This window comes from Oncorhynchus nerka, linkage group LG3 (genome assembly GCF_034236695.1).
Source record: "Oncorhynchus nerka isolate Pitt River linkage group LG3, Oner_Uvic_2.0, whole genome shotgun sequence".
In the NCBI taxonomy this organism is placed as follows: Eukaryota; Metazoa; Chordata; class Actinopteri; order Salmoniformes; family Salmonidae; genus Oncorhynchus; species Oncorhynchus nerka.
Genome location: NC_088398.1, coordinates 14365266 through 14387560, shown reverse-complemented (window position 1 = coordinate 14387560; position 22295 = coordinate 14365266). Strand labels below are relative to the sequence as shown.

Sequence of the window (22295 nt, the reverse complement as noted above, 5' to 3'; positions counted from 1 at the left end):
TACGTGATGATCGTCCCTAAACTGACATGGTACTGTATCTGACTTTAACAATATACAAAATATGCATCATCACCCAGCCACACTAAACCAACCAACAACGGTGGAACAGAGGAACATCCCTCAACATGTTGTGACACTATCATTTACATTCAATAGAACTAATGTGGAAATGGAGATATCCTACGTTTTTAAAAGAATCGACAATGCCAATCCAAGTTATAGTTTTAATATATTACTGCGGCTGTGAGACAGATGAAGGTGTTAACCAACACTGCAACTCAACACATCACACGTCAACATATCACAAATCAACTACGTCTCTCTCTCTCTCTCTCTCTCTCTCTCTCTCTGTCTCTCTCTCTGTCTCTCTCTCTCTCTCTCTCTCTCTCTCTCTCTCTCTCTCTCTCTCTCTCTCTCTCTCTCTCTCTCTCTCTCTCTCTCTCTCTCTCTATGCCAATTAAATAAAGAGGGACTACTGCTTACATTTAAACAAGTATAGCTCTTCAGACTATATGAACTGTTTGTAGTCTATGACTTCTATCCAACTACCGCAACGAGGATACCAAATAGCCAACAAAGCGTTTGGATGGTGACAAAATGCTACAGATTTACAGATTTTTCTGGGAACAATGACCATAGAACAACTCAATACTAAACATGACAGGCAACAAGCAGGCCTGTGGACTCTCTTGGAGGGAAAAATAATCAAATGAGACGTCAAGCATACCAAGGTTCGCACGCAATGCCAGAAGCCGCGCACTTCTTATTCTCGCTCTCTCCACAGAAGGGAGTACAGTTTATTCGTTGTACTATGACTAAAAGGACGAAACAATTTGGCAACATTATCAATATTCAGACAGACCTCCAGCTGACTGTCTGGCCATGATACTGCGAACACAGCCAAATGAGTAAGATGAGTAATCGGCACTGGCACTGATAACTTTGCAACATGTCTCAAATTCATCTTCATTATGCTTCGTGTTGAAGATAAGCCTATCTGTCGACCCACATCGTTCACAGGGTCGACTGTGTTATAAACAGGGAAAGGCTGAGCTTTCATTATGACTGATGGTAGGATTAGAAAGGGATTGCAAAACTGCCTGTCTGTAGGCCTATACATCCTACTCAGATAGCAAGCCTTGTGTCAGAGATATTTCCATAGGCTCAGAAAAAAGCCCTGCCAGAATGTGAATAACATCCAATTTCTCTGTTGGTTGGTGTGGAGGTTGGCACCTGCTCAGGTTTAAATTATTAACATTTTATGTACGCAAAATGTTCACAGGAAAGTGTTATTACTCAGACTTTGGAGTTGGTCTCCAGGTTAAAGTCCTGCATAAATGTGTCCAGTCTCTACTATAATAAGGAGGCTATAAAATGCCCAGGGTAGGACAGTGTCTTTGAAAGAGGGATAGTGTCATCACAGTATGTGAGACATCACAGTATGTCTACAGGCAAATGGGGAACTGAGCAGAGGCTCCATTACCACAAACTGTCATCTTGGACTGGGCATAAGTGAAAACTCATGCGTCCTGACTGCCACTGCTGATTTAAGCTATGTGTGACTGATTTGTAGGGCAGGATGTCAAATGGCTTAACTCTCAACTCTTGTTGAATTACAGAGCTTGACCTCAGAGGACGGTGGAGATGAGGACAGACTGGTTGAGAGGAGAAGAGGTTGGGTATGTACTAGGTCTACCAGCAGGAACTGCAAGTGAGTACCTGACTGAGGATATATTTTGCTATTTCACACTACTGATCCAAGCTGAACTGAGCTGTATTGTGCCTGGTTATGCATCTACTGTTCCTTAGTTGCTGGAACCATGCAGGAAAGGACATGTGAAACGATCATATTTGAGCCAGCACATTATAGTTTGGGTTGGCACGATGTGAAAAGGGTACTAGCAGGTGGCTCTGGGTTACTTTAAACCAGGAGTGCTCAAACTTTTGGGATTGGTGGGCCAAACAAATGTACATGATTTATTTAAAATCAAGGTAAACAATACCCTTTTAGGGTCGTGAAATAATAGCTTTTTTGAAGGTAATCATAAAATGTCACTTCAAACATTAATCAAATGATAGCCATATAACTTGACACACATTCTGATTACCACCCACTGGGCAAAAACTAGTTGAATCAACATTGTTACCACGTCAAATTGAATGTGATGACTTTGAATTAACGTGGAAAATTGATTGCAAAAAGTTACCAACGCAAGTGAATTTTGACTTTATTTTACACACATGTTTACCGAAATCCTACTATGTGGTGATTTTTGTTGTTGTGGTTGATTTCACGTTGAAATCATGTTAGCTGGCAACTCAAGCAAATGTAAATCAGAACTAGACGTTGAAATGACTTCTGTGCCCAGTGGGCAGATGTATTACATTTTTTACCATTGTAGCATAGAAACTCCAACCAAGTTTCTATGTTCATAAGGCTAATGACTTTAATGTGTGCAGGTTTTGGGGGGGCCTAAGCCCCCCACTTCGCACGCAAAACATTTTAGTGTCCCCCTCTTGGCCGCGGAGAGAAATATTTGCAGCTTTAAAGTTAATGGGATTTTCAGCAATTCTACAAATGTTTCCATGGGGCAGAGAGGAAATGTTGCAGTTCTTTTCTATGCTACAATGGTAAAAAATGCAATACATCTGTCCACTCAAGAGCTGGGTCAAAGGCCAGAGAATGGCATGCATGGTACCTGATGCAATGACAGGGAGCACCTCACTGAGTCAGATATTTTGAGTTCATTTAGTAGATGTCCCTTGATGGTTAAGGTAAGGGTTTGGGGAATGTACGCAGGGGAACATCTCAGGGGCAACTTCTGGGATTGCGACACATGGTAAGAGCTAGTCTCAGTATTCACCACTGCAGAGCTACGCAAGGAGCATATCAGTGTGTGCAGTAGGTGTTTTATCCTCCTAGTTCTCTGGCATATCGTGCCGTGGGTGAGTTGTTGGCCTTTTCTCCCTCCTTCACTTCAGGGTTAGCTGCCAGATTGCAATAGATCACAGAGATTGTGTTTGAAATATTTTAGCAATCTTTACAACTGCTGTCCATTTGCCCACATGTGTTCCTGCCAAGGCCCCCTAATTCAGAACCCTTAACACAGAGGAATTTTGCCTGCCCTTGCCTACAGTAGCTCGCACTGACACAACAGGGCAACCCCATGGTAACAGAATTATGCTAAGACTCTGATTTGTCACTTTAAAATGAATGCCAAACAAAAACCATTGATTTCAAAGTTTAACAAACGATAGAACTCTATGCATAATGACTTCTTTGAACAATTTACATAGGACATTTTTAAAAATCTACATTTTCTGGAAAATCTGTGCAGATGCAAAGTTCCTCCTGGAAATGGGTTTTTGTAACATTGTCAGTGGAAATTGTTAAAAGTAGTCCTTGTGTATATAGTTTGAAATCAATGTTTTCTGTTTGGTATACATTTTAAAGTAAGAAATCTGAGTCTGAGCGTAATTCTGTTACCATGGAATTGCCCAACATCAATTAGGCGGCTTGCATACCCACAACAAAATTGTTCTTGCATGTGGTCTGTCCTGTGAGGTCTGTCCTGTGAGGTCTGTCCTGCGAGGTCTGTCTTGTTAGGTCTGTCTTGTGAGGTCTGTCCTGTGAGGTCTGTACTGTGAAGTCTGTACTGTGAGGTTTCAATTGCCTGAACTGCTTGAACCACTTGTAAAGTTAAAATCATTGACCACAAGATGAAAACAACCATGATTATTTTGAGCATCATGTGTAGATATAAACAAAACGGCTAACAGCAGAATGATGAAGACAAACACGCAAGTCATAGGGCACAGACCTAAAAAAAAATAAGTTTGCCTTTCCAAGATGTTTTCTTAATCAAACGCTGTAGTGTTGAACCTCTGCATATCTCCCCCTCCTTTAATTTCATTATCTGTCCTTCTTTCCCTTTATTAGGAATCCAATCTGTTATTCACACCTAGTGTCTATTTTAGACCCACTAGAAATCATTCTGGCATCTATTCTAGAACACCTAGAAATCATTCTGGCATCTATTCTAGAACACCTAGAAATCATTCTGGCATCTATTCTAGAACACACAGAAACCATCTGGCATCTATATTCTAGACCACATAGAAATCATTCTGGCCTCTATTCTAGAAATCATTATGCTATCTTGTGTTTTCTCGCAGGCATTCATATCTCTCATTTGTGGATACATCAAGGGCAGAAGGAAGTGGACTGTTTTTGGCCAGTTGACTGCATGGTCAGTTGACTGCATGGTCCCTGACTGAGAGCTCATTCACCCTGCTCTCTCTGTCTGACTATCACAGATAGTCATATGTCAGGTCGGCCTCCTTCAATTAGCACCAGCTAAGTAGGCTGCGATGCACGAGGGGAGGCCCACAGTTTGTCTATCTGGAATGCACCCACAAACCAATGTGGACCCACAATTTCTACGCAGGCATGTAGGGTTTAGATAAGAAAGATGATATATCAAGTTGAAGAAGTGGTTCTTAAGAGGTTAAACACTTCTCCTGGCAATGCGTATGGGACGCACCCCAAAACACTGCTATTGTTTGTTACCAGCCTACCTTTCCAGATAACAATCCACCTGGCAACAGGTGATGCATGCAACACTCAACCATTCTACTAAGGCAGAAGAGCACATCTGGAAGCTCATCTGGAACTTCAATATAGTGCAGAGAGAGAATAATAAAGCAAGCTCCATGGTACTACTGACAAGATACAGGGTGAGACCTGTGGAGTTACTTGACACAGAACATGATATCTATTAGGCTTAAAGAAAGATGCTGAACGGATACCTTCATGCAGAGTTCTCCAACTCTGGTCCCGGAGAACTACTGGAAGTGCTGGCTTTTGTTCCAGCCCAGCACTAACACACAGAACTGGGGTTGGAGAACCCTGCCATGGTCAATGTTGCTGATACTCTGAACATCTAGGAAGCAAAACAAAAAATAAGTAAAGTGTCTATTGATTTACCTGAGCTTCTTTGTTGTGTTTTGGATATGATGATAGTTTTGCTTCAGAGCTTCGAAATACTGTAAATCATTTCATACAAGATACTAACCCCTCTGAATTTCTAACTGAAAAATTGTTGTATTCTGAATTGCCAACTAAATATGAACATATGAGTTCCCTCTTCCATTTTTTCAACACCACAAAAAATGATCACCACAGAAAGTCACAGTTATGGTAAACAAAAAAAATGTGTTACAGCTTTGGTAATTCTACACAGAACGCCCTTTAAAGATGAACATGGCCAGGCTTTCATTTATTTTCACATTAGATGCACAATCTTATATTCTACATGTATTACAATCAAGAAGATAACTGTATCAGCATCCTCTAACAGCGGTTAGATGGCACGCGCTGCCACATGCTTAAAGCTTCTACTCAGTGTTGCACGGAGTTTGTCAAGGAAGCATAAGCACTGCAGACATTCCATAACATCAGTGAAATGCAAATATAATACACTTCAGACGAACTTTCTATGTAATGAATCATTTAGATCAGAATATTATAACATACTTTTGTCGGCAGACATGCCGCGTAAAAAGTGCTCTGCCACTGGCCGCTAGAGAGCGATGGGAACTAGGGGATGCAGCGCGCACTGCGGATGGAGCTTTGTGGAATACACTTCTAAGAAAACTGTCAGGGAACACTGACTGTTTGAATTTCATCAGTAAAAATTGACAAACCCGAGGGTCATGTAATGTTGAACGCCATGCAGTCCAATGATTGACTGCGGTGTGGTTGAGGACGAAATGTGCGTAAAATTGGCCGCTGCAGAGAGTAAAGTACGCATATTGCTTTTGTAGACAGCATATAGTGAGTTCCACAGAGGCATGTTGCCTAGTGATTAAAATGAAAGTTTATTGATCTGAAAACAACACATTTTTAGATTGGTCGAGTTGCCTTTGATTATAACTAAATGCGGGCTGTACTTAAACAACGGTATCATATTATAAATTATAAGCTACCCACCGTTTCAACATTGTTTTGACACATTCATTTATGGGAAGTTTCATATGTTGTAATAGAGATTGAACCACAGGACTATGTTATTACATCTCCACCTCAACCAAAAAACATTCCAACCCAATTAGGCATATTTCCTAAAGCCATGCTATGATCTTTCATTGTAAATGTCATTGTCAAGTATGAGATGTTCAAATCATATCGGTTAACCTTGATACAGTACTCATATTGTTATGTTATTTATACATCTACATGAAAAGATGTATGTCATATGGTATGATAGGCACTACAGTAGGGTTCAATGGAACAGAGACTAGGAGCATGTGTGCGCGCGCGAGCAACTCACTGCATGCGCGGGCGCTCTTTACTCACGTTTATGTTGCCGATACCTAGAGGGTTGCTGCTGACAATCAGTGTATTCCATGCAGTGCAAGATCAAAACAAAGGAGATCAGTTGTAATTGCATAGTAACCCGGAGATGATGACTTGTATAGCCAATGTCAATGTCCTCCAGAAAAGTGCAGCTTTGATTCCACTTTTTTGAGAGGGAATGTGTTGTCTTATTCCTGGAAAGAGCAGAATCCCCTGCTCTGCGCAGAGAGTGATGTCTGATTTACGATGGCCCAATGACACCTGGGCCGTTTAGACAGTAACATCCTTGATAGAATCCTCATGTGTGCCACAAAGCGAGACCAAATCAGGTATCCGTAGTGAGCATATTCCCACAATCAAACCGTTAGATTATCATCCACCGCGGGAAAAATAAGATACTCAAAGAAAGAAAGCGTAGATCATATAATCGAGGCTGGCATATTGATACAGTTTCAGTTGTCTTCCTGTATCCTCCACTGATACTCTCTCGAAGTTCGCCGCACGTCCAGGTGTGAGGGCTACTTTATTGTGCCCTGCGTGTAGGAGGTCATCGCGTCATCCCCATCATCTAACAGAGTAGACAAAAACTGGGAGCCGAGCGCGTCATTGGCAGCAGCAGCACCTAACTGTAATAAAGTACCAAGATTCGACGAGGTGAGAACCAACTTGATTGTCTCGCACTTCTCGTTGTTCGACAGTTAAAGCAAAAATAATCTGCGCAGTTTCATCTCTTTTCAGTTTTGCGTGCAATACTCATTCCCCCACTCCAACTCGCTCTCTTATGACTTCAGCCCTCTGCGGTCTCCCTCTACACGCTCGAAAGTTTATTTAGAGGGCAAGCACCCCCACGTTAGATTTCCTTCGTGTTTGACCCCTCCGTTGAGAAGCCTTTTACTTGGCATGGTGTTGATAATGTGTCTTTGGGAAATTGCGCTGTTTTACGCACGTAGTATTTCTATGGAATTTCAGATATTCACTGTTTATGGCCAAATAGTCCTTTTAATTTCGATTTTATGATACACTTTTATTATGTTTGATTACTGTTATTTCTGGCTACAGAGAAACACACTTTAAACGTTTTAATTGTTTGTAGATGGCACTAATTGCAATCATCAAGAACACAAAAAAGAAGTGCACTTGCGCTAGAAAGCCTTATTGCATGACGTGCTGTTTATTTTGTTTTCGTTTTTGATGTACAATCACTTGAAACTTCAAGAGGCAAGTCTCCCATTCTCTGCTTGTATATAACACGCGAGCTTGGTCTAGTGTGCAGCGAGCGGAACCTCTGATGGGACCTGCGGTCGCGTAACTCTCACAGAGAGAGTGAGAGTGAGTGGGAGGGAGAGAGAGACATTTCCTAGTATAGCCTAATCTGGTTTGAGGGGGCCTGTCGAGTAAAGTGTGGTATACAATTAACCCAAAGCCAGGCTCCTCCTTAACTCGCGTCTTTTGAAGCTACTGAATATATTCCATTTTAGACTGACGTAATTCTCCACGGCAATTATGGCTCTTGAGTTTATGAATTTGTGCACTTTAGAGATAAAATACGAGAAGACGATCAGTGAGCTGCTCGAGGGACTCAGCATGGGACCCTCTCTAAAGGAATCTCTGTATTGCATATATATGCTGTCATTACACGCTGTAACCAGTTGGGTTTGCAGTACGGAGCGCGCATGTTTATGTAACAAAGCACTTTGGACAATGGCATCATTTTTCTTTAACCTATTTGTTATTGTATGGTGTTCTTGTTAAAGAAGGCATCTAGCAAGGGGAGCTTAACTGAACATCTGTAGGTAGGCAATAGACATGCTCATTGCCATACCATGAGAGAAGAGAAGCAGTTTGTCCCATCACCTCTAGAGGGAGTCAGTGCCATAAAAGCGTCTGTCTGTAGTGATTCATATAAACGGAACAGGTTTTGAGGGCAGCGTTGTTTAGGAAAACCTTGAGAGATCCACTTCCATTCTGTGTGAGGATGGTCACACTAACACAAAATAATGTACTTGTATGTTCTAACCCAACAACAACACCAGCGATGGGAGGGATGATGTAGGGAGAGAGGGTTATAATGTAATTATTTACCCTTTTGTAATTTAACTATTTTCACATCATTATAACACTGTATATAGCTATAATATGACATTTGAAATGTCTCTATTCCTTTTAAACCTTTATGAGTGTAATGTTTACTGTTAATGTCTGATCATTTATTCCACTTTTGTTTAATATCTACAGTATTTCACTTGCTTTGGCAATGTAAACATGTTTCCCATGCGAATAAAGCCTTTTGAATTGAATTGAATAGAGTGGTTCCTCTGCTGCTTGTCTCATTCCTAGAGGAGGGGTTATTTACATGTCTGGCATTGTGAGCAGAGTGGAGGCCTCTCTCTAACCAGCTCTAACTGTTGATGTTTAGAATAATATAATGCAGACCAATACTTCCCTCCATTGTGGCCGCTACATCAATCACACTGACGTGGAATATAATGTAAGCGTTGTGTTGGTTGTTTTTACTGTAGGAGGGTGAACTAAAGTCTCTATTGTCAACTGCACCTACACAGAACCAGGCCAAGCAGTAGTATTGCAGATGGATTTGTTTTATAGTGATATAATGTCAAATACTTTAACCACAGCTAAGATGCAAAGGACCGACCTCAACCATGATGTGTTCACATCTCCAATTGTATTTGTCACTGATAGTGTGCGGACATTGTGCTCAAAATCCATGGAATGAAGATGATAGCTACGTCCCCAAGATGTTGAACATAAGGGAGGGTTAGAAACAAGCCCCTCTTTGTACCCCCCCAGCCCCCCTCATAGTGTTGTCCCATACAGAGGGGTACTGCCTGGGAGGGCAGGAGAGGGGGTGTGAGGGGGAAGGTCGCTTGGTCACTCCCTGTGACCGTCTGCGAGGGGATCCATCAACACCCTTAAATGAAGTCTGCCAGGTGCACGAATCAACCACAGAACAGTGAGCTCCAGCTGACAATGTGGCAGTAGGGCAAATCAAACTCCGAGCCAGGGAACTGGGAGGAATTATCATGTTTTATTGGATACTTCTATTTGTCTGCCACAGTCTGCCTAGGTCTGTTGTCATCCCATCCATTGGGTTCTTTGCTTGAATTATTATTTGGACAATAACTGAGGTTGTGTCCCTAATGGCAGCCTATGGGCCCTGGTCAAAAGTAGTGCACTACATAGGGAATAGGGTGCCTTTTAGGAGGCGGACACTGACATTCTCCCCAATGATGATGCCCATGTGCAGTAGTTCATCTTCATTGTCTTACCATTACGATTTAGTTACCCTGGATGGCAATGGAGATGGAGATTCAAAGTGGGCCGTGATGGTGAGCCGTGGAGAGCCTGTGAAAACACACAGCACCCACCCTGTCCTTATAAGCATGTTTTTTAAGGTGGCAGCAGCTTTCCATTCTAGCAGCCTGTGTCCTGATGATAATCCCAGGTCCACACTGATCCAGGACATTCTCCGAACATGAAGCAACCAGAGTGTGCATGGATGGGATGAGGAGAGGGAGAGGAGTGGGTATGGTGTCAGCCATATTGAATGTGCCCACGAGGGCACTGTGAAGCGCTGTACCCACATTCTTATCTTGGTACAGTCAGATTACCTTGGTCTGAAGGGCTTTGTCTGTTCTTGTAATTCTATTTCTATGATGTCACCCTCACAGTCAGAGCCTCCTAATAAATGGACGTTACTTCATGAGACTGTCCTATCTGGAGGCAGAGGGCTTAGATCAAACCACTGCGGCATGCATGAGACAGATGCTTGTATCGAGGTTAGTGGTGGGATCATGTCTGAGTAAGGGGGATTCAGGAGTTGGCTAAGGACAGATAATCAAGGATCAGTTCAGCTGCCTACCATGCAGAGTGAAAACACAGCTAGGTGAGGAGAGGACAGAGAGAGCCACGTCATGTGTCATAGATAGAGACACGCATGCATGTGCACACACACACACACACACACACACACACACACACACACACACACACACACACACACACACACACACACACACACACACACACACACACACACACACACACACACACACACACACACACACACACACACACACACACACACACACACAGAGAGAGAGGCGTCCGGCCCTGGGTTGAGCCTCCCTGCACCTGCTGCTCCTCTGAAAAAAACCTGTTGCAGCATTGGGATCGTTTCACAAGCGTTCCCCAGGCGTTGGTCAGACGTTTTTACAGGCACTGAGCTCCTGTCGTTTTCATGATGAAATCAACCCCGGAGAAATCCCTCGGCAGGCCTAACTAATTTGAGCGTGATTGTGACATTAAGTACGCATTCCTTCCAAGGCGCGCCTCTTGTCGGTTGGACCAAAATGTTTAAATAAATTGAACCTAAGATGAAAAGAAATCGGGATCTGTGGCTGGCAGGACCTCAATTGATGTATTTCCTCCATTTCCTCTCAGTGCATGACTGCTGCCTGTGTGACTGTCTGTCAGTTTAGACACATCATGAAATCACCCCCCACACAAAAAAAGTATTCTGAGAAATCTGGGAAACAAAGCCAGCTACAACTGAGACGAGTTTCCACCTAATAAGTTCTTCAATCTCATCATGGTTTTTCTGGAGGGATAACAACGACAACACTCCGGCACCGAGGGGTCAAACCCCCTGACCCCAGGAGATTTAATCATAAGAGTTCCAACACCTTATTCTCATCAGTTGTTGCCAGGCAACGTGTGCAGCAGCCCCATGCAGGCGTTCTGGAGGGAGCGGAGGGATCTGAGGCTGTAAAGAACCATGGGTTTATATTCATCTGCATGGGGGTCATGGAGATTCCTTCACTTTGATTAAGCTTTTTTTTTTCTTTCTTAACAGGTGGTCTGTGCTGTCTGCCCCAACCTTTGTCCCACAGTAACCACTCTGCTCTACAGAGACAGGAGTCAGGGAGCAGGGAGGGAATAGCTCTTCAGTTTGTGTGCATGTGTGTGTGAGAGAGAGAGAGAAAGTGAGAGTCTGTGTGTCTGTGTGTTTGCGTACATGTACTGTATGTGTATTCTTGTGAGTTAGATGGCAGTTTCTCTACTACCGTTGTTAAAAGGTAAACATTGTGTCTTGTGATTGTTTATTTGCACCTGTTCACTAATTACAGCAGGTCTTTTATGAAGTCACACGTCATTTTATTCCCACTCTTGAAAGGTTGGAGTGAGGGCGACAAGGGACACGTGGAGACACTTAAATTCTGGCAGTTCAACTTCAATGACAAGATAAATAGTTGAATCTAGACTGACGGACCGGTAGAATGTTTCAGGAGAACACCGTTTCTGACACACATAGACGTTTTAAATCCTCCCTAAGTTAGGCGATAGATACTCTGTGCTTGAAAGTCAAACTGTAGGTCAAGCTGAGGGTCCCGTTGGTGCAGTAAAGAGATCATTCTTTTACAACTGAAAATTACAGCGTCAGTTTGGTGAGAAACTATCAAGGGATGGACGTGCTAGAACAGAGAGCACCTGGCTGGTGGGATTAGATAATGCTGGATGGCCAGTCAGCATTTTTCCGATGAAGTCACAATATCATCCCTCAGGATAAGATGTCATGCAGATTTTAACAGTGCACAAGAATCTATGACCCTCTTGCTCATGTTGTCTCATACACTACTTATTCCCCAAACAACTCTTTCTTTGTTTGCACACTAATTTAAACGATGCATACAGATAAATACAAAGCCTATACTCTTTGCACAGTATTACAGGAGAGTCTGAGATGGCTCTTCTACTCGCTATCAAACCAAGATGGGAGTGCTTGAACTAAATTCAACACAAGGCAGATGTAGGGAGCTTTATTTTTCTACTGAACAATTTCCTTTCAATCTAGGGCTTCTAATGGAAAGTTCTTGAATTAAAACACTTGTGAAAGCACAATTTACCTTTTGGCTTCTGTTGAGGCAGAACTACTTCGGGTGCACCGTGATGAAGTGAAAAATAACCATTATAACGCAAATTAATTCTGACTTTTTCCATTCTATAAAACTAGCCCCTTGCCCCCTCCAAACATGGCTGGTGTAAGGCACATCTGTTCTTCTGAAGTTAGTGGTGGGTAACGCACCCCTCTGAATGAAGACTGTTGAACTCTAACAGATTCAGACAGACATAACCACTCTGATCAAACCTGATTATCCTCAACACTTCATTTTTTAAAATTCAAAAGTCTACATTTAAATCCTGAGTGTGGAACATCTCTTCAGGAAGCCAACCAGTGATTATCAACAAATTCCAATGGAAGCATCAGCCTATGTCTTCCAAACACTGAGCTTTGGTGAATGCTTGGCATGTTCAGTTAGATTCCATTGCTTTAACGTTAGTCCACTATAGATACTTATTAAAAAAACACATCTAACTCACAGCAGTGAGATAAAACTTCAATGGGTTTCATTTTAGCCAAGTTGTCATATCTAACAAAGAAATGGAATTCTGCCATCGCCACTGAGAGGCACCACTAAAACTAACTGGTGTTGATTAGACTACAAACATCCATTTAACGTCCTTTAAAAAACCCAGTCACATAAAAAATACTCAGGACCCATAAAACAGTATGATTCAGGTGCGCGTTTAGTTTAAAGCCAAAGCTTTTCCCTGCTAATGACCACTGGAGTGGTCTCGTTGGTTGGTGTGGACCCATCTATAACAGCAAGCCAGTCTGGGCCAGAGCAGAGCTGATCGTCACAAAATAAATAGCACATGTGTTTAGCGTGTGTTTAGCACATGAAGCCTGTAAAACATACATGATTCTGCGTCGGAGCTGACTGAGAGCGTGGGGCGACTCTTGGCTGTTTATAGCGAGTGATAATGGCCCCTCTATAAAACCAACCTTGGTCTAATTGTGCCTATGGTTTTGTGACACTGTTTTAGCAGCCTGCAGTTCTACTGGACTAGAAGCCTGTAGCTGAGTAGCCCCAGAAAAACGATATAACGATGGCTAACACTGTGCCAGTCAAGAGTGTGACCTACGTCAGATCAATGGCAAGAAAAAAAAGCCTCTATAGTCCTCACCGGATTTATACTAACATTGATTGAGACTGAGGGGAACTGATAAAAAAACGGTTTCCATCTCAATCTCCATCAAAAATTCCCCTTCCTTTTGCACCCTAGCCAGTTGGCCCTGAGCATGTCTGTCCTGTCCACATTTTAGACACGCTCCGCCATTAGAGCTTATTGGGTTTCCTTTGTTTTCATTGTTCTAATTAGAGGTAGGACAAGACGGAGGAGAAGCACGCTATCCTGTGGATCCTACATTCATCCATCCCAGCAATACAGGCTCTCTCTCTGGTTTTCTAAACCCTAGCCTGGTCCCCAATCTGTTTGTGCTGTCTTGCCAACTCCTATGCTCCTACAGAGTTAGGATCTTAATTTGATCATCTTGTTGCAGGATAACTTTCCAGGAAATGTAAAACTTGTAGTTTATTTGAGGTTAAAAAAGGGCGTCTGAAGTTTGTCATTTCCACTTTGAAATTTCAGACTTGATTTTCCCTTATGAAAAATGTATCAACCCCTACACAAATATTCATGAATTATAATAACTTACAACAGTGTTTCCCATCCTTGGGGTGATGATGCCAAAAGAGTACATAGTGCAAAAAGGTGCCTCAGTTTTGGATCTTTCCTATTTTTCACATGTGCTGGTTCCCTTCTTTCTAAGTGTTCCTATTGTTGATACCTATGCACCTGGAGCTGACACTATTTGTTAAAAAGGACCTTTAAAGAGCACAGACAGCCTCTCATCATTTCATTCATTATAATCCACATATAATCACATTTCCTGCTGCTCTAAGATTATTTTCCTGTTGTAGCAAACTGACTCAAATTAAGATCCTACATCTGTATGGTCATAATGACCATAGGAGTCGGGAAGGCAGCAGTAGTAGATCTGGCACCAGGCTGCTAGGCTAAACCCTTAACTGGCCCATGTCGCAAACAGCCATGAACCCAGTCAGACCCCGGGAAACATACATTCAGGGTTGTAGTTGGAGTGGGTTGTGAAGGGAAGGCTAATGCAGGGTTGTAGTTGGAGTGGGTTGTGAAGGGAAGGCTAATGCAGGGTTGTAGTTGGAGTGGGTTGTTTAGGGAAGGCTAATGCAGGGTTGTAGTTGGAGTGGGTTGTTTAGGGAATGCTAATGCAGGGTTGTAGTTGGAGTGGGTTGTGAAGGGAAGGCTAATGCAGGGTTGTAGTTGGAGTGGGTTGTGAAGGGAAGGCTAATGCAGGGTTGTAGTTGGAGTGGGTTGTTTAGGGAATGCTAATGCAGGGTTGTAGTTGGAGTGGGTTGTGAAGGGAAGGCTAATGCAGGGTTGTAGTTGGAGTGGGTTGTTTAGGGAATGCTAATGCAGGGTTGTAGTTGGAGTGGGTTGTGAAGGAAGGCTAATGCAGGGTTGTAGTTGGAGTGGGTTGTGAAGGGAAGGCTAATGCAGGGTTGTAGTTGGAGTGGGTTGTTTAGGGAAGGCTAATGCAGGGTTGTAGTTGGAGTGGGTTGTTTAGGGAATGCTAATGCAGGGTTGTAGTTGGAGTGGGTTGTTTAGGGAATGCTAATGCAGGGTTGTAGTTGGAGTGGGTTGTGAAGGGAAGGCTAATGCAGGGTTGTAGTTGGAGTGGGTTGTGAAGGGAAGGCTAAATGCAGGGTTGTAGTTGGAGTGGGTTGTTTAGGGAAGGCTAATGCAGGGTTGTAGTTGGAGTGGGTTGTTTAGGGAATGCTAATGCAGGGTTGTAGTTGGAGTGGGTTGTGAAGGGAAGGCTAATGCAGGGTTGTAGTTGGAGTGGGTTGTTTAGGGAATGCTAATGCAGGGTTGTAGTTGGAGTGGGTTGTGAAGGGAAGGCTAATGCAGGGTTGTAGTTGGAGTGGGTTGTTTAGGGAAGGCTAATGCAGGGTTGTAGTTGGAGTGGGTTGTGAAGGGAAGGCTAATGCAGGGTTGTAGTTGGAGTGGGTTGTGAAGGAAGGCTAATGCAGGGTTGTAGTTGGAGTGGGTTGTTTAGGGAAGGCTAATGCAGGGTTGTAGTTGGAGTGGGTTGTTTAGGGAATGCTAATGCAGGGTTGTAGTTGGAGTGGGTTGTGAAGGGAAGGCTAATGCAGGGTTGTAGTTGGAGTGGGTTGTGAAGGGAAGGCTAATGCAGGGTTGTAGTTGGAGTGGGTTGTTTAGGGAAGGCTAATGCAGGGTTGTAGTTGGAGTGGGTTGTTTAGGGAATGCTAATGCAGGGTTGTAGTTGGAGTGGGTTGTTTAGGGAATGCTAATGCAGGGTTGTAGTTGGAGTGGGTTGTGAAGGGAAGGCTAATGCAGGGTTGTAGTTGGAGTGGGTTGTGAAGGGAAGGCTAAATGCAGGGTTGTAGTTGGAGTGGGTTGTTTAGGGAAGGCTAATGCAGGGTTGTAGTTGGAGTGGGTTGTTTAGGGAATGCTAATGCAGGGTTGTAGTTGGAGTGGGTTGTGAAGGGAAGGCTAATGCAGGGTTGTAGTTGGAGTGGGTTGTTTAGGGAATGCTAATGCAGGGTTGTAGTTGGAGTGGGTTGTGAAGGGAAGGCTAAATGCAGGGTTGTAGTTGGAGTGGGTTGTTTAGGGAAGGCTAATGCAGGGTTGTAGTTGGAGTGGGTTGTTTAGGGAAGGCTAATGCAGGGTTGTAGTTGGAGTGGGTTGTTTAGGGAAGGCTAATGCAGTAGATATGCAATGTGCTGAGGGATCCCACTCTGATATTTTGTAAGCAGATTTGTTGGGTTTGGATCGTATGTTTCTGGCATAGACATTCTTCACATCCTTGCCTTGCCTAGAATAGCTGCAGTTGGATTGCTGAAGTTATAGACAACCATTTCACATCAACAAGGACTACTCCCTTGGCCTTGTTACTCACCTGGTATACAATCCTACTGATACTCTTAGCACAGCTGCAATATTATACTTAACCACAAATCTCTTGTACACTTCCGGGACTTCCAAACACAAAATGTAGTAGGCATACATACACCCTCACCCCCTCTAAATGGAATATAATACAGTGTTATTTGACAGTGGAAAAAATTGAACTGAGGAATCGGACTGAACAGAAAGGCCACCAGGGAGGAAGCAGTTCAGATGGTTAGGAGGGAGGGAGGGAGGGAGAGAGAGAGGGAGAGAGAGAGAGAGAGAGGGAGAGAGAGAGGGAGAGAGAGAGGGAGAGAGAGAGAGAGAGAGAGAGAGAGAGAGAGAGAGAGAGAGAGAGAGAGAGAGAGAGAGAGAGAGAGAGAGAGAGAGAGAGAGAGAGAGAGAGAGAGAGAGAGAGAGAGAGAGAGAGAGAGAGAGAGAGAGAGAGAGAGAATAAGGCGGGAAATCAGCCTCCTCCATAATAGATGAGTAGTATTTCTCTTATTCCTGGAACTTTACTGGAATTTTCTAATCACCAGCAAGTGGCAAACAGAGAGAGAAAGAGGAACCAAAAGACTAAGCAGCAAAATGGCAGAAAACACAAATGTGGTAACATTCTACCCTCATGGTAAACATTCTCCATGATTGCACGTGTGTGTGTTTGTGCGTGTGTTTGTGGTGTGTGTGTGTTTGTGGTGTGTGTTTAGGGATTCTGTCTCCAGGGCATTTCCTTTGTGGCTTGGGCGAGCCCTCTGAACCCTGCTATGATTGGAAACACTGCGACCCCCAAAACACAGATCACTCTCCCCACACACGCTGTGGCGGCTGGAACCCACACGGCTAACGCACACACGCCACTATAACATAACAGACAGACAAAACAGTTTGTGATAACATATCATAAGATGACAACATAACATAGACCTAACATAACCCAGCGGGTAACTAACGACATCAAACCAGTGGGGAAACAAACAAACCCCAAAAGTAGATCTATCTCGACAATTGAGCACATCAAACCAGCTTACACTTCACATATGAGATGCTTCACAGTGCAGTTTTGCAACCTTGTAGTAGTAGTTTCTCCATAGCCAATAGCTCCCTCCCTCCCAGGGTCTATGGTCACTGTAGTTTAACTACTGCAGTGTTCTTTCAACAAATGATAGGTCGTTTTCCCCTCTCCACCTATCAGCCTAACACTGGAACAGTAAGTGCTGAGCCCAGCCTGTACAAGCCTTCAAATCCTGACAGAGTGATACTTTGCTGTGTAACTATTTATCACTTTACAAAAACAAATTGCTGAAGTAGGCTACTAGGCTTTCCAAAGGATTCTTGCGGAAAGCATATTGGTTGACTCATGTGTTTGTTATTAGAGTTAAGTCAAAGTTATTACACTATAATAATTTTACAAGTCAGGGCAGAATAGCTGTTTCACTCTACTGACTCAAGTCTGATTTCTACCTGAGGGAGTTTATGGTCTCTGCATCGCAGGTTATTCATATTGTTTGAGTTTTTACATCGTTACTCCTAAACACAGGAAGGGTTTACAGACTGGTATTTTAAAACACACTAAACTGTTCTGTTCATAAGTGCGATCCAGCCAATGTATCATCATTGAATTCACTTTACACTGTCAAACAACTGGATGTACACTAGACAACTTGTAGCAGCTGAATAACCTTCATTCTGTGGGATATTCTCACCAAGCTCTCTGTAGTGGAGAAGAGAGGACCCATGACTCAGCTGCCTGCCTTCCATCCCACAGGCTATAGAATAAAACCAGCAACAAAATACCCACAATATCCTTAACGTATATCAATATCAACTTAAGTAGGTGACAACAGACAAAAGGGAAATACTGTCTTTATACCAATATACTATAAATTAAGTCATACATTTCCAATAGGTTGGACAATTAAAAGCACGGAATCAAATGTTCATTTCTTAAAAACATCCCAGCCAGGTGATGAGAAGGAAATGTTCTTCATTTGGTGTTAGGTCACCTTTTTCGAATGTGAAGCCCCAGAAAGCCTTCACAGATCTCACTAACACCCCAGATAAAAGCTGGACCGGCCATATTCTAACATCAATCATGTAGTCATCTTCCAACTATTTAAACTGGGACATTTTAATGTAGGTAGTTATAGGGTAGATTTACAGTTGTATAGTGAAGTGTTGCATGAGAACGGAAAAACACAGACTCACTGAACCCCTCACTGTCTCCCTGTCCTCCTCAAACTGACCAATGGTCTCCCCTCGCTCTCTCTTCTGTCACTTCCTTCTTTAATTCTCTACTTACCCACTCTCTCTCTCTCTCTCCCTCTCTCTCTCTCTCTCTCTCTCTCCCTCTCTCTCTTTCTCTTTCTCTTTCTCTTTCTCTCTCTCCCTTTCTCTCTCTCGCCCTCACTCCCCCTCTCTCTTTCTATCTCTCTCTCTCCCTCTCTCTCTTTCTCTCTCTCTCTCGCCCTCACTCACCCCTCTCTCTTTCTATCTCTCTCTCACGCTCACTCTCTCTCTCCCCCTCTCCCTCTCCCTCTCTGTCCCCCCACCACTCACCCCCTCTCTCTCTCTCTTTACCTCTCTCTCTCCACTCTTTTTATTAAAGCACCAAACTACTCTAAGGATGAATATTATCCCATCCATCCACCTATCCCAAGGAAACCCGTCAGCCCCTTTAGATGGCCCTCATAAGCAGCTTCACCCTAGCTGACTGACACAGCTCTGCTTTGGAAAAACCAGGGCCATAAATATGTCTGAGGCCGTTCTATAATGACATGACCGCTCACTGTTTATATCAGCAACAGAGTAAACAAATACGCAATCTATTTCACTGGGAACGGGTGCTCCCCTAACAAAACACCACAGGGCATTCACAAACACACACAAACTACATCTGCACACACACACACACACACACACACACACACACACACACACACACACACACTGACACATGCTGTCTTTGAAACCCAACCCGATAAACAGTATGTATAGGCTATAAACAAAGCCAAATATTTGACGGTGCTGTTGTCACTACCACTGCCGAGCCTGGTGATGACAGTTGTTATACATGGATACCTCTGTAGTGATGGTGTGTGTTCTGTAGTGATGGTGTGTGTTCTGTAGTGATGGTGTGTGTTCTGTAGTGACAGTGTGTGTTCTGTAGTGATGGTGTGTGTTCTGTAGTCATGGTGTGTGTTCTGTAGTGATGGTGTGTGTTCTGTAGTGATAGTGTGTGTTCTGTAGTGATGGTGTGTGTTCTGTAGTGATGGTGTGTGTTCTGTAGTGATGGTGTGTGTTCTGTAGTGATGGTGTGTGTTCTGTAATGATGGTGTGTGTTCTGTAGTGATAGTGTGTGTTCTGTAGTGATGGTGTGTGTTCTGTAATGATGGTGTGTGTTCTGTAGTGATGGTGTGTGTTCTATTGTGATGGTGTGTGTTCTGTAGTGATAGTGTGTGTTCTGTAGTGATGGTGTGTGTTCTGTAGTGATGGTGTGTGTTCTGGAATGATGGTGTGTGTTCTGTAGGGATTGTGTGTGTGTTCTGTAGGAATTGTGTGTGTGTTCTGTAGTATTTAATGTGTTTTCAGATTGAAGCCAAGAGTCGCTCCAGGTCGATTTTCCCCTTAATACCGTCCCCTAAATCCTAACCTTAAATATTTACGTGAAACATGTCAAACTGGCCTTCCGTCAGTGTCTAGGGGCAACTAGGGCCAACTGCCTATGTGAAGTGGAAAGTGAGACATCATGTCTCTGTGTGGTTGGAGTGAGGTTTGTGCTTCATAGGCATGCTTGGCTTGGGGGGTGGAGGAGGTGGTGGTCTGTGTACTTTTGGGCATGCTCGTTTGTGTGTTTGCGTGTGGGTCCACTTGTGTGTGTGTGTGTGAGTGTGTGTGTGTGTGTGTGTGTGGTGGAATGCCCCTGGGGTGCAATGGGAAGCTCCCCACACAGGGACCCATAAACACCTCAGCATGTGAGGAGTGTCGTGAGCAGCCAAGCCCAGCAGACTCTGTTTACACACCAGCAGCACAGGCCAGGGACTCCCTCCCCTCCTCCTGTGTGTCTGTCTGTGTCTGTCTGCCTCACGGCTGTTGCAGGGATTTTACTCACACACTTTAAGAGCTTTCTCTGAAAATAAATAAACAAACACCACAATCCCGCAGAGCATTCATTCAACACTCATGCGCGTGTGTACACAGACATACACCCACACACGCACACACATGTTGCAGTGCCACAAGGACAATTGCAGTGTCTGAGTGACAAATGAGTGGGGTTGTAAAATGCAGAAAAAAAGAGAAAGAACGAATGAGAGTAAAAGAAAGTGAGACATTTAAAGAGAGGTGTGGTAAAGAGAGAGAAAAGGGGAGAGAGACTTGTTGTTGATGATGATGATCGTAGAGATGATATCATTCTAGTGATTCTATTTATTATGTGATGATGATGATTAGGCTGATTATCATCATGACAACAATATTTGACCATAGTGTCATAGACATCCATGTTGACGTCAATGTTGACGGTGACGATGGCTCTGTTATAAGTCGATGACGACTGACTGAGACACCAGACAGATCTCGACAGTGAAAAGCCCCTTCTCTTCTTTCCCTTCAGATGGGACAGGGGCTGCACGCTGCAGCTAACAGGCAGGTTAGGTTCTCCATGGTGACTAAACATAGTGTACATTTCTCCTCGCTGGAGAGGGAGGTGAGGTCGGGCACACCTGGCTTCAAATAGTATTCGAAATCTTTCAAATACTCTGAGTTTTTACTCTAGCCTGCCTGGAGTGCTAGGTAGGAGGGGTTTGCCCTTTTGAGACTTCTCTATTGGTTCCTTGCAATAGGCAAGCTCAATCAAGCACAGATTTCACACAGCATTTAAAAATGAAATTCAAATAGCATTTGAACTCAGGTTTGAGGCTGGGCTGTTGCTCTGTGATTTAACTCTGCGGCCGATAAGAGCGGAGCGAGAGACGGAACAATGACATCGATTGTGTACTTAAGGCATGTGGGCTGAGTGAGGAGTCGTGCAGGTATGCACACAGCCGTCAAAACTATGAAAACAAACAACTTTTGGATGTGGTTTGGTTTTGCTCTCTCTCATGGAGCTCTTTAACATTACAACCTGAGAGCTTCTCTAAAGACATCAAGATGCCCACAGTTCTGTTCTGGATAGCCTCCTCTCTCTGCTTTTACTGCTCACCACACTAAGTCTATACTAACATCTCAGACCAAACAACACAGAGAAATACATTTCAGTCTAGAGAAGAATGTTGTATATTATTTTATGTATTTTATAACTGTCAATTGTAATTGACAGTGATTGTTGCCTCAGTTAAGTTAAAACAATTAAAACAAGTTTTCATCTATCTGCAGAGGGAGATGGACCCCTGTGGTTGTGTTAAGAAGACGTCTATTTGACTATTGTACTGTACACTCCCCATGTACACATTCCACAGAGAGACAGCAATCTCTGAGGACCTTATCGGTCCAACCACTTAACCTAGGGGATGGGAGAACAGTCTGTCTCTGTGTAAATCTTCAAGAGATAAACCTCAACTGCTTCCCTTTGTTTGAAGACGAGACACCTCACCATGAGGGAGATAGAGATGAGAGATTCCCTTTCAACACAAAACGGAAACAAACAGACAGATGGCTTCCAGTTCCACAATCCTGCTACGTGCTCCCTGGGTTTCGCCATGAGGGACTCCTCTAAACTTTGAGTCAACCATTGATTGACTTGCTCTTTGTGGTTTAGGGGTGGGGTAAGTGTAAAGCATTATGTGATAACTGCTGATGAAAAAAAGGACAATGATTTTGAATTTGATTCATTGATTGAACCATGCCTCAGTTCAGACCAGAGATGGGCAGGTACCTGGGCATCAAAATAGCATCTGCTAAATCAGTGGTGATGCGTCATGTGGGGCAGGTGGGGCCGAGCCCTCCAATATCCAGGAGATTTTCATGCAATTATGTTATTTAATGTCACAACTATATAGCACATCAGTTAGCGAAATTGTAAAAAAATTGTTAACTGCTTGATCAAATAAAGCAGATGTGGTTGCTT

At 43.4% G+C, this 22295-nt stretch overlaps 1 protein-coding gene and 1 long non-coding RNA gene across 2 annotated transcripts in view; one reads left to right on the top strand and one right to left on the bottom strand.

Moving 5' to 3' along the window:
- LOC115113978 (R-spondin-3-like) overlaps positions 1 to 7190 on the bottom strand; it is a 17272-nt gene extending 10082 nt beyond the window's left edge. Inside the window, exon 1 of the mRNA XM_065008693.1 lies at positions 6359 to 7190. Coding sequence (XP_064864765.1) covers positions 6359 to 6452 — 94 coding nt within the window. The 5' untranslated portion in view covers positions 6453 to 7190. The remainder of the gene's footprint in view (positions 1 to 6358) is intronic.
- LOC115102317 (uncharacterized) lies at positions 1502 to 22295 on the top strand. The gene is made up of 2 exons (XR_003859435.2): positions 1502 to 1711; positions 21605 to 22295. It is a non-coding gene; the product is annotated as an uncharacterized LOC115102317 (long non-coding RNA).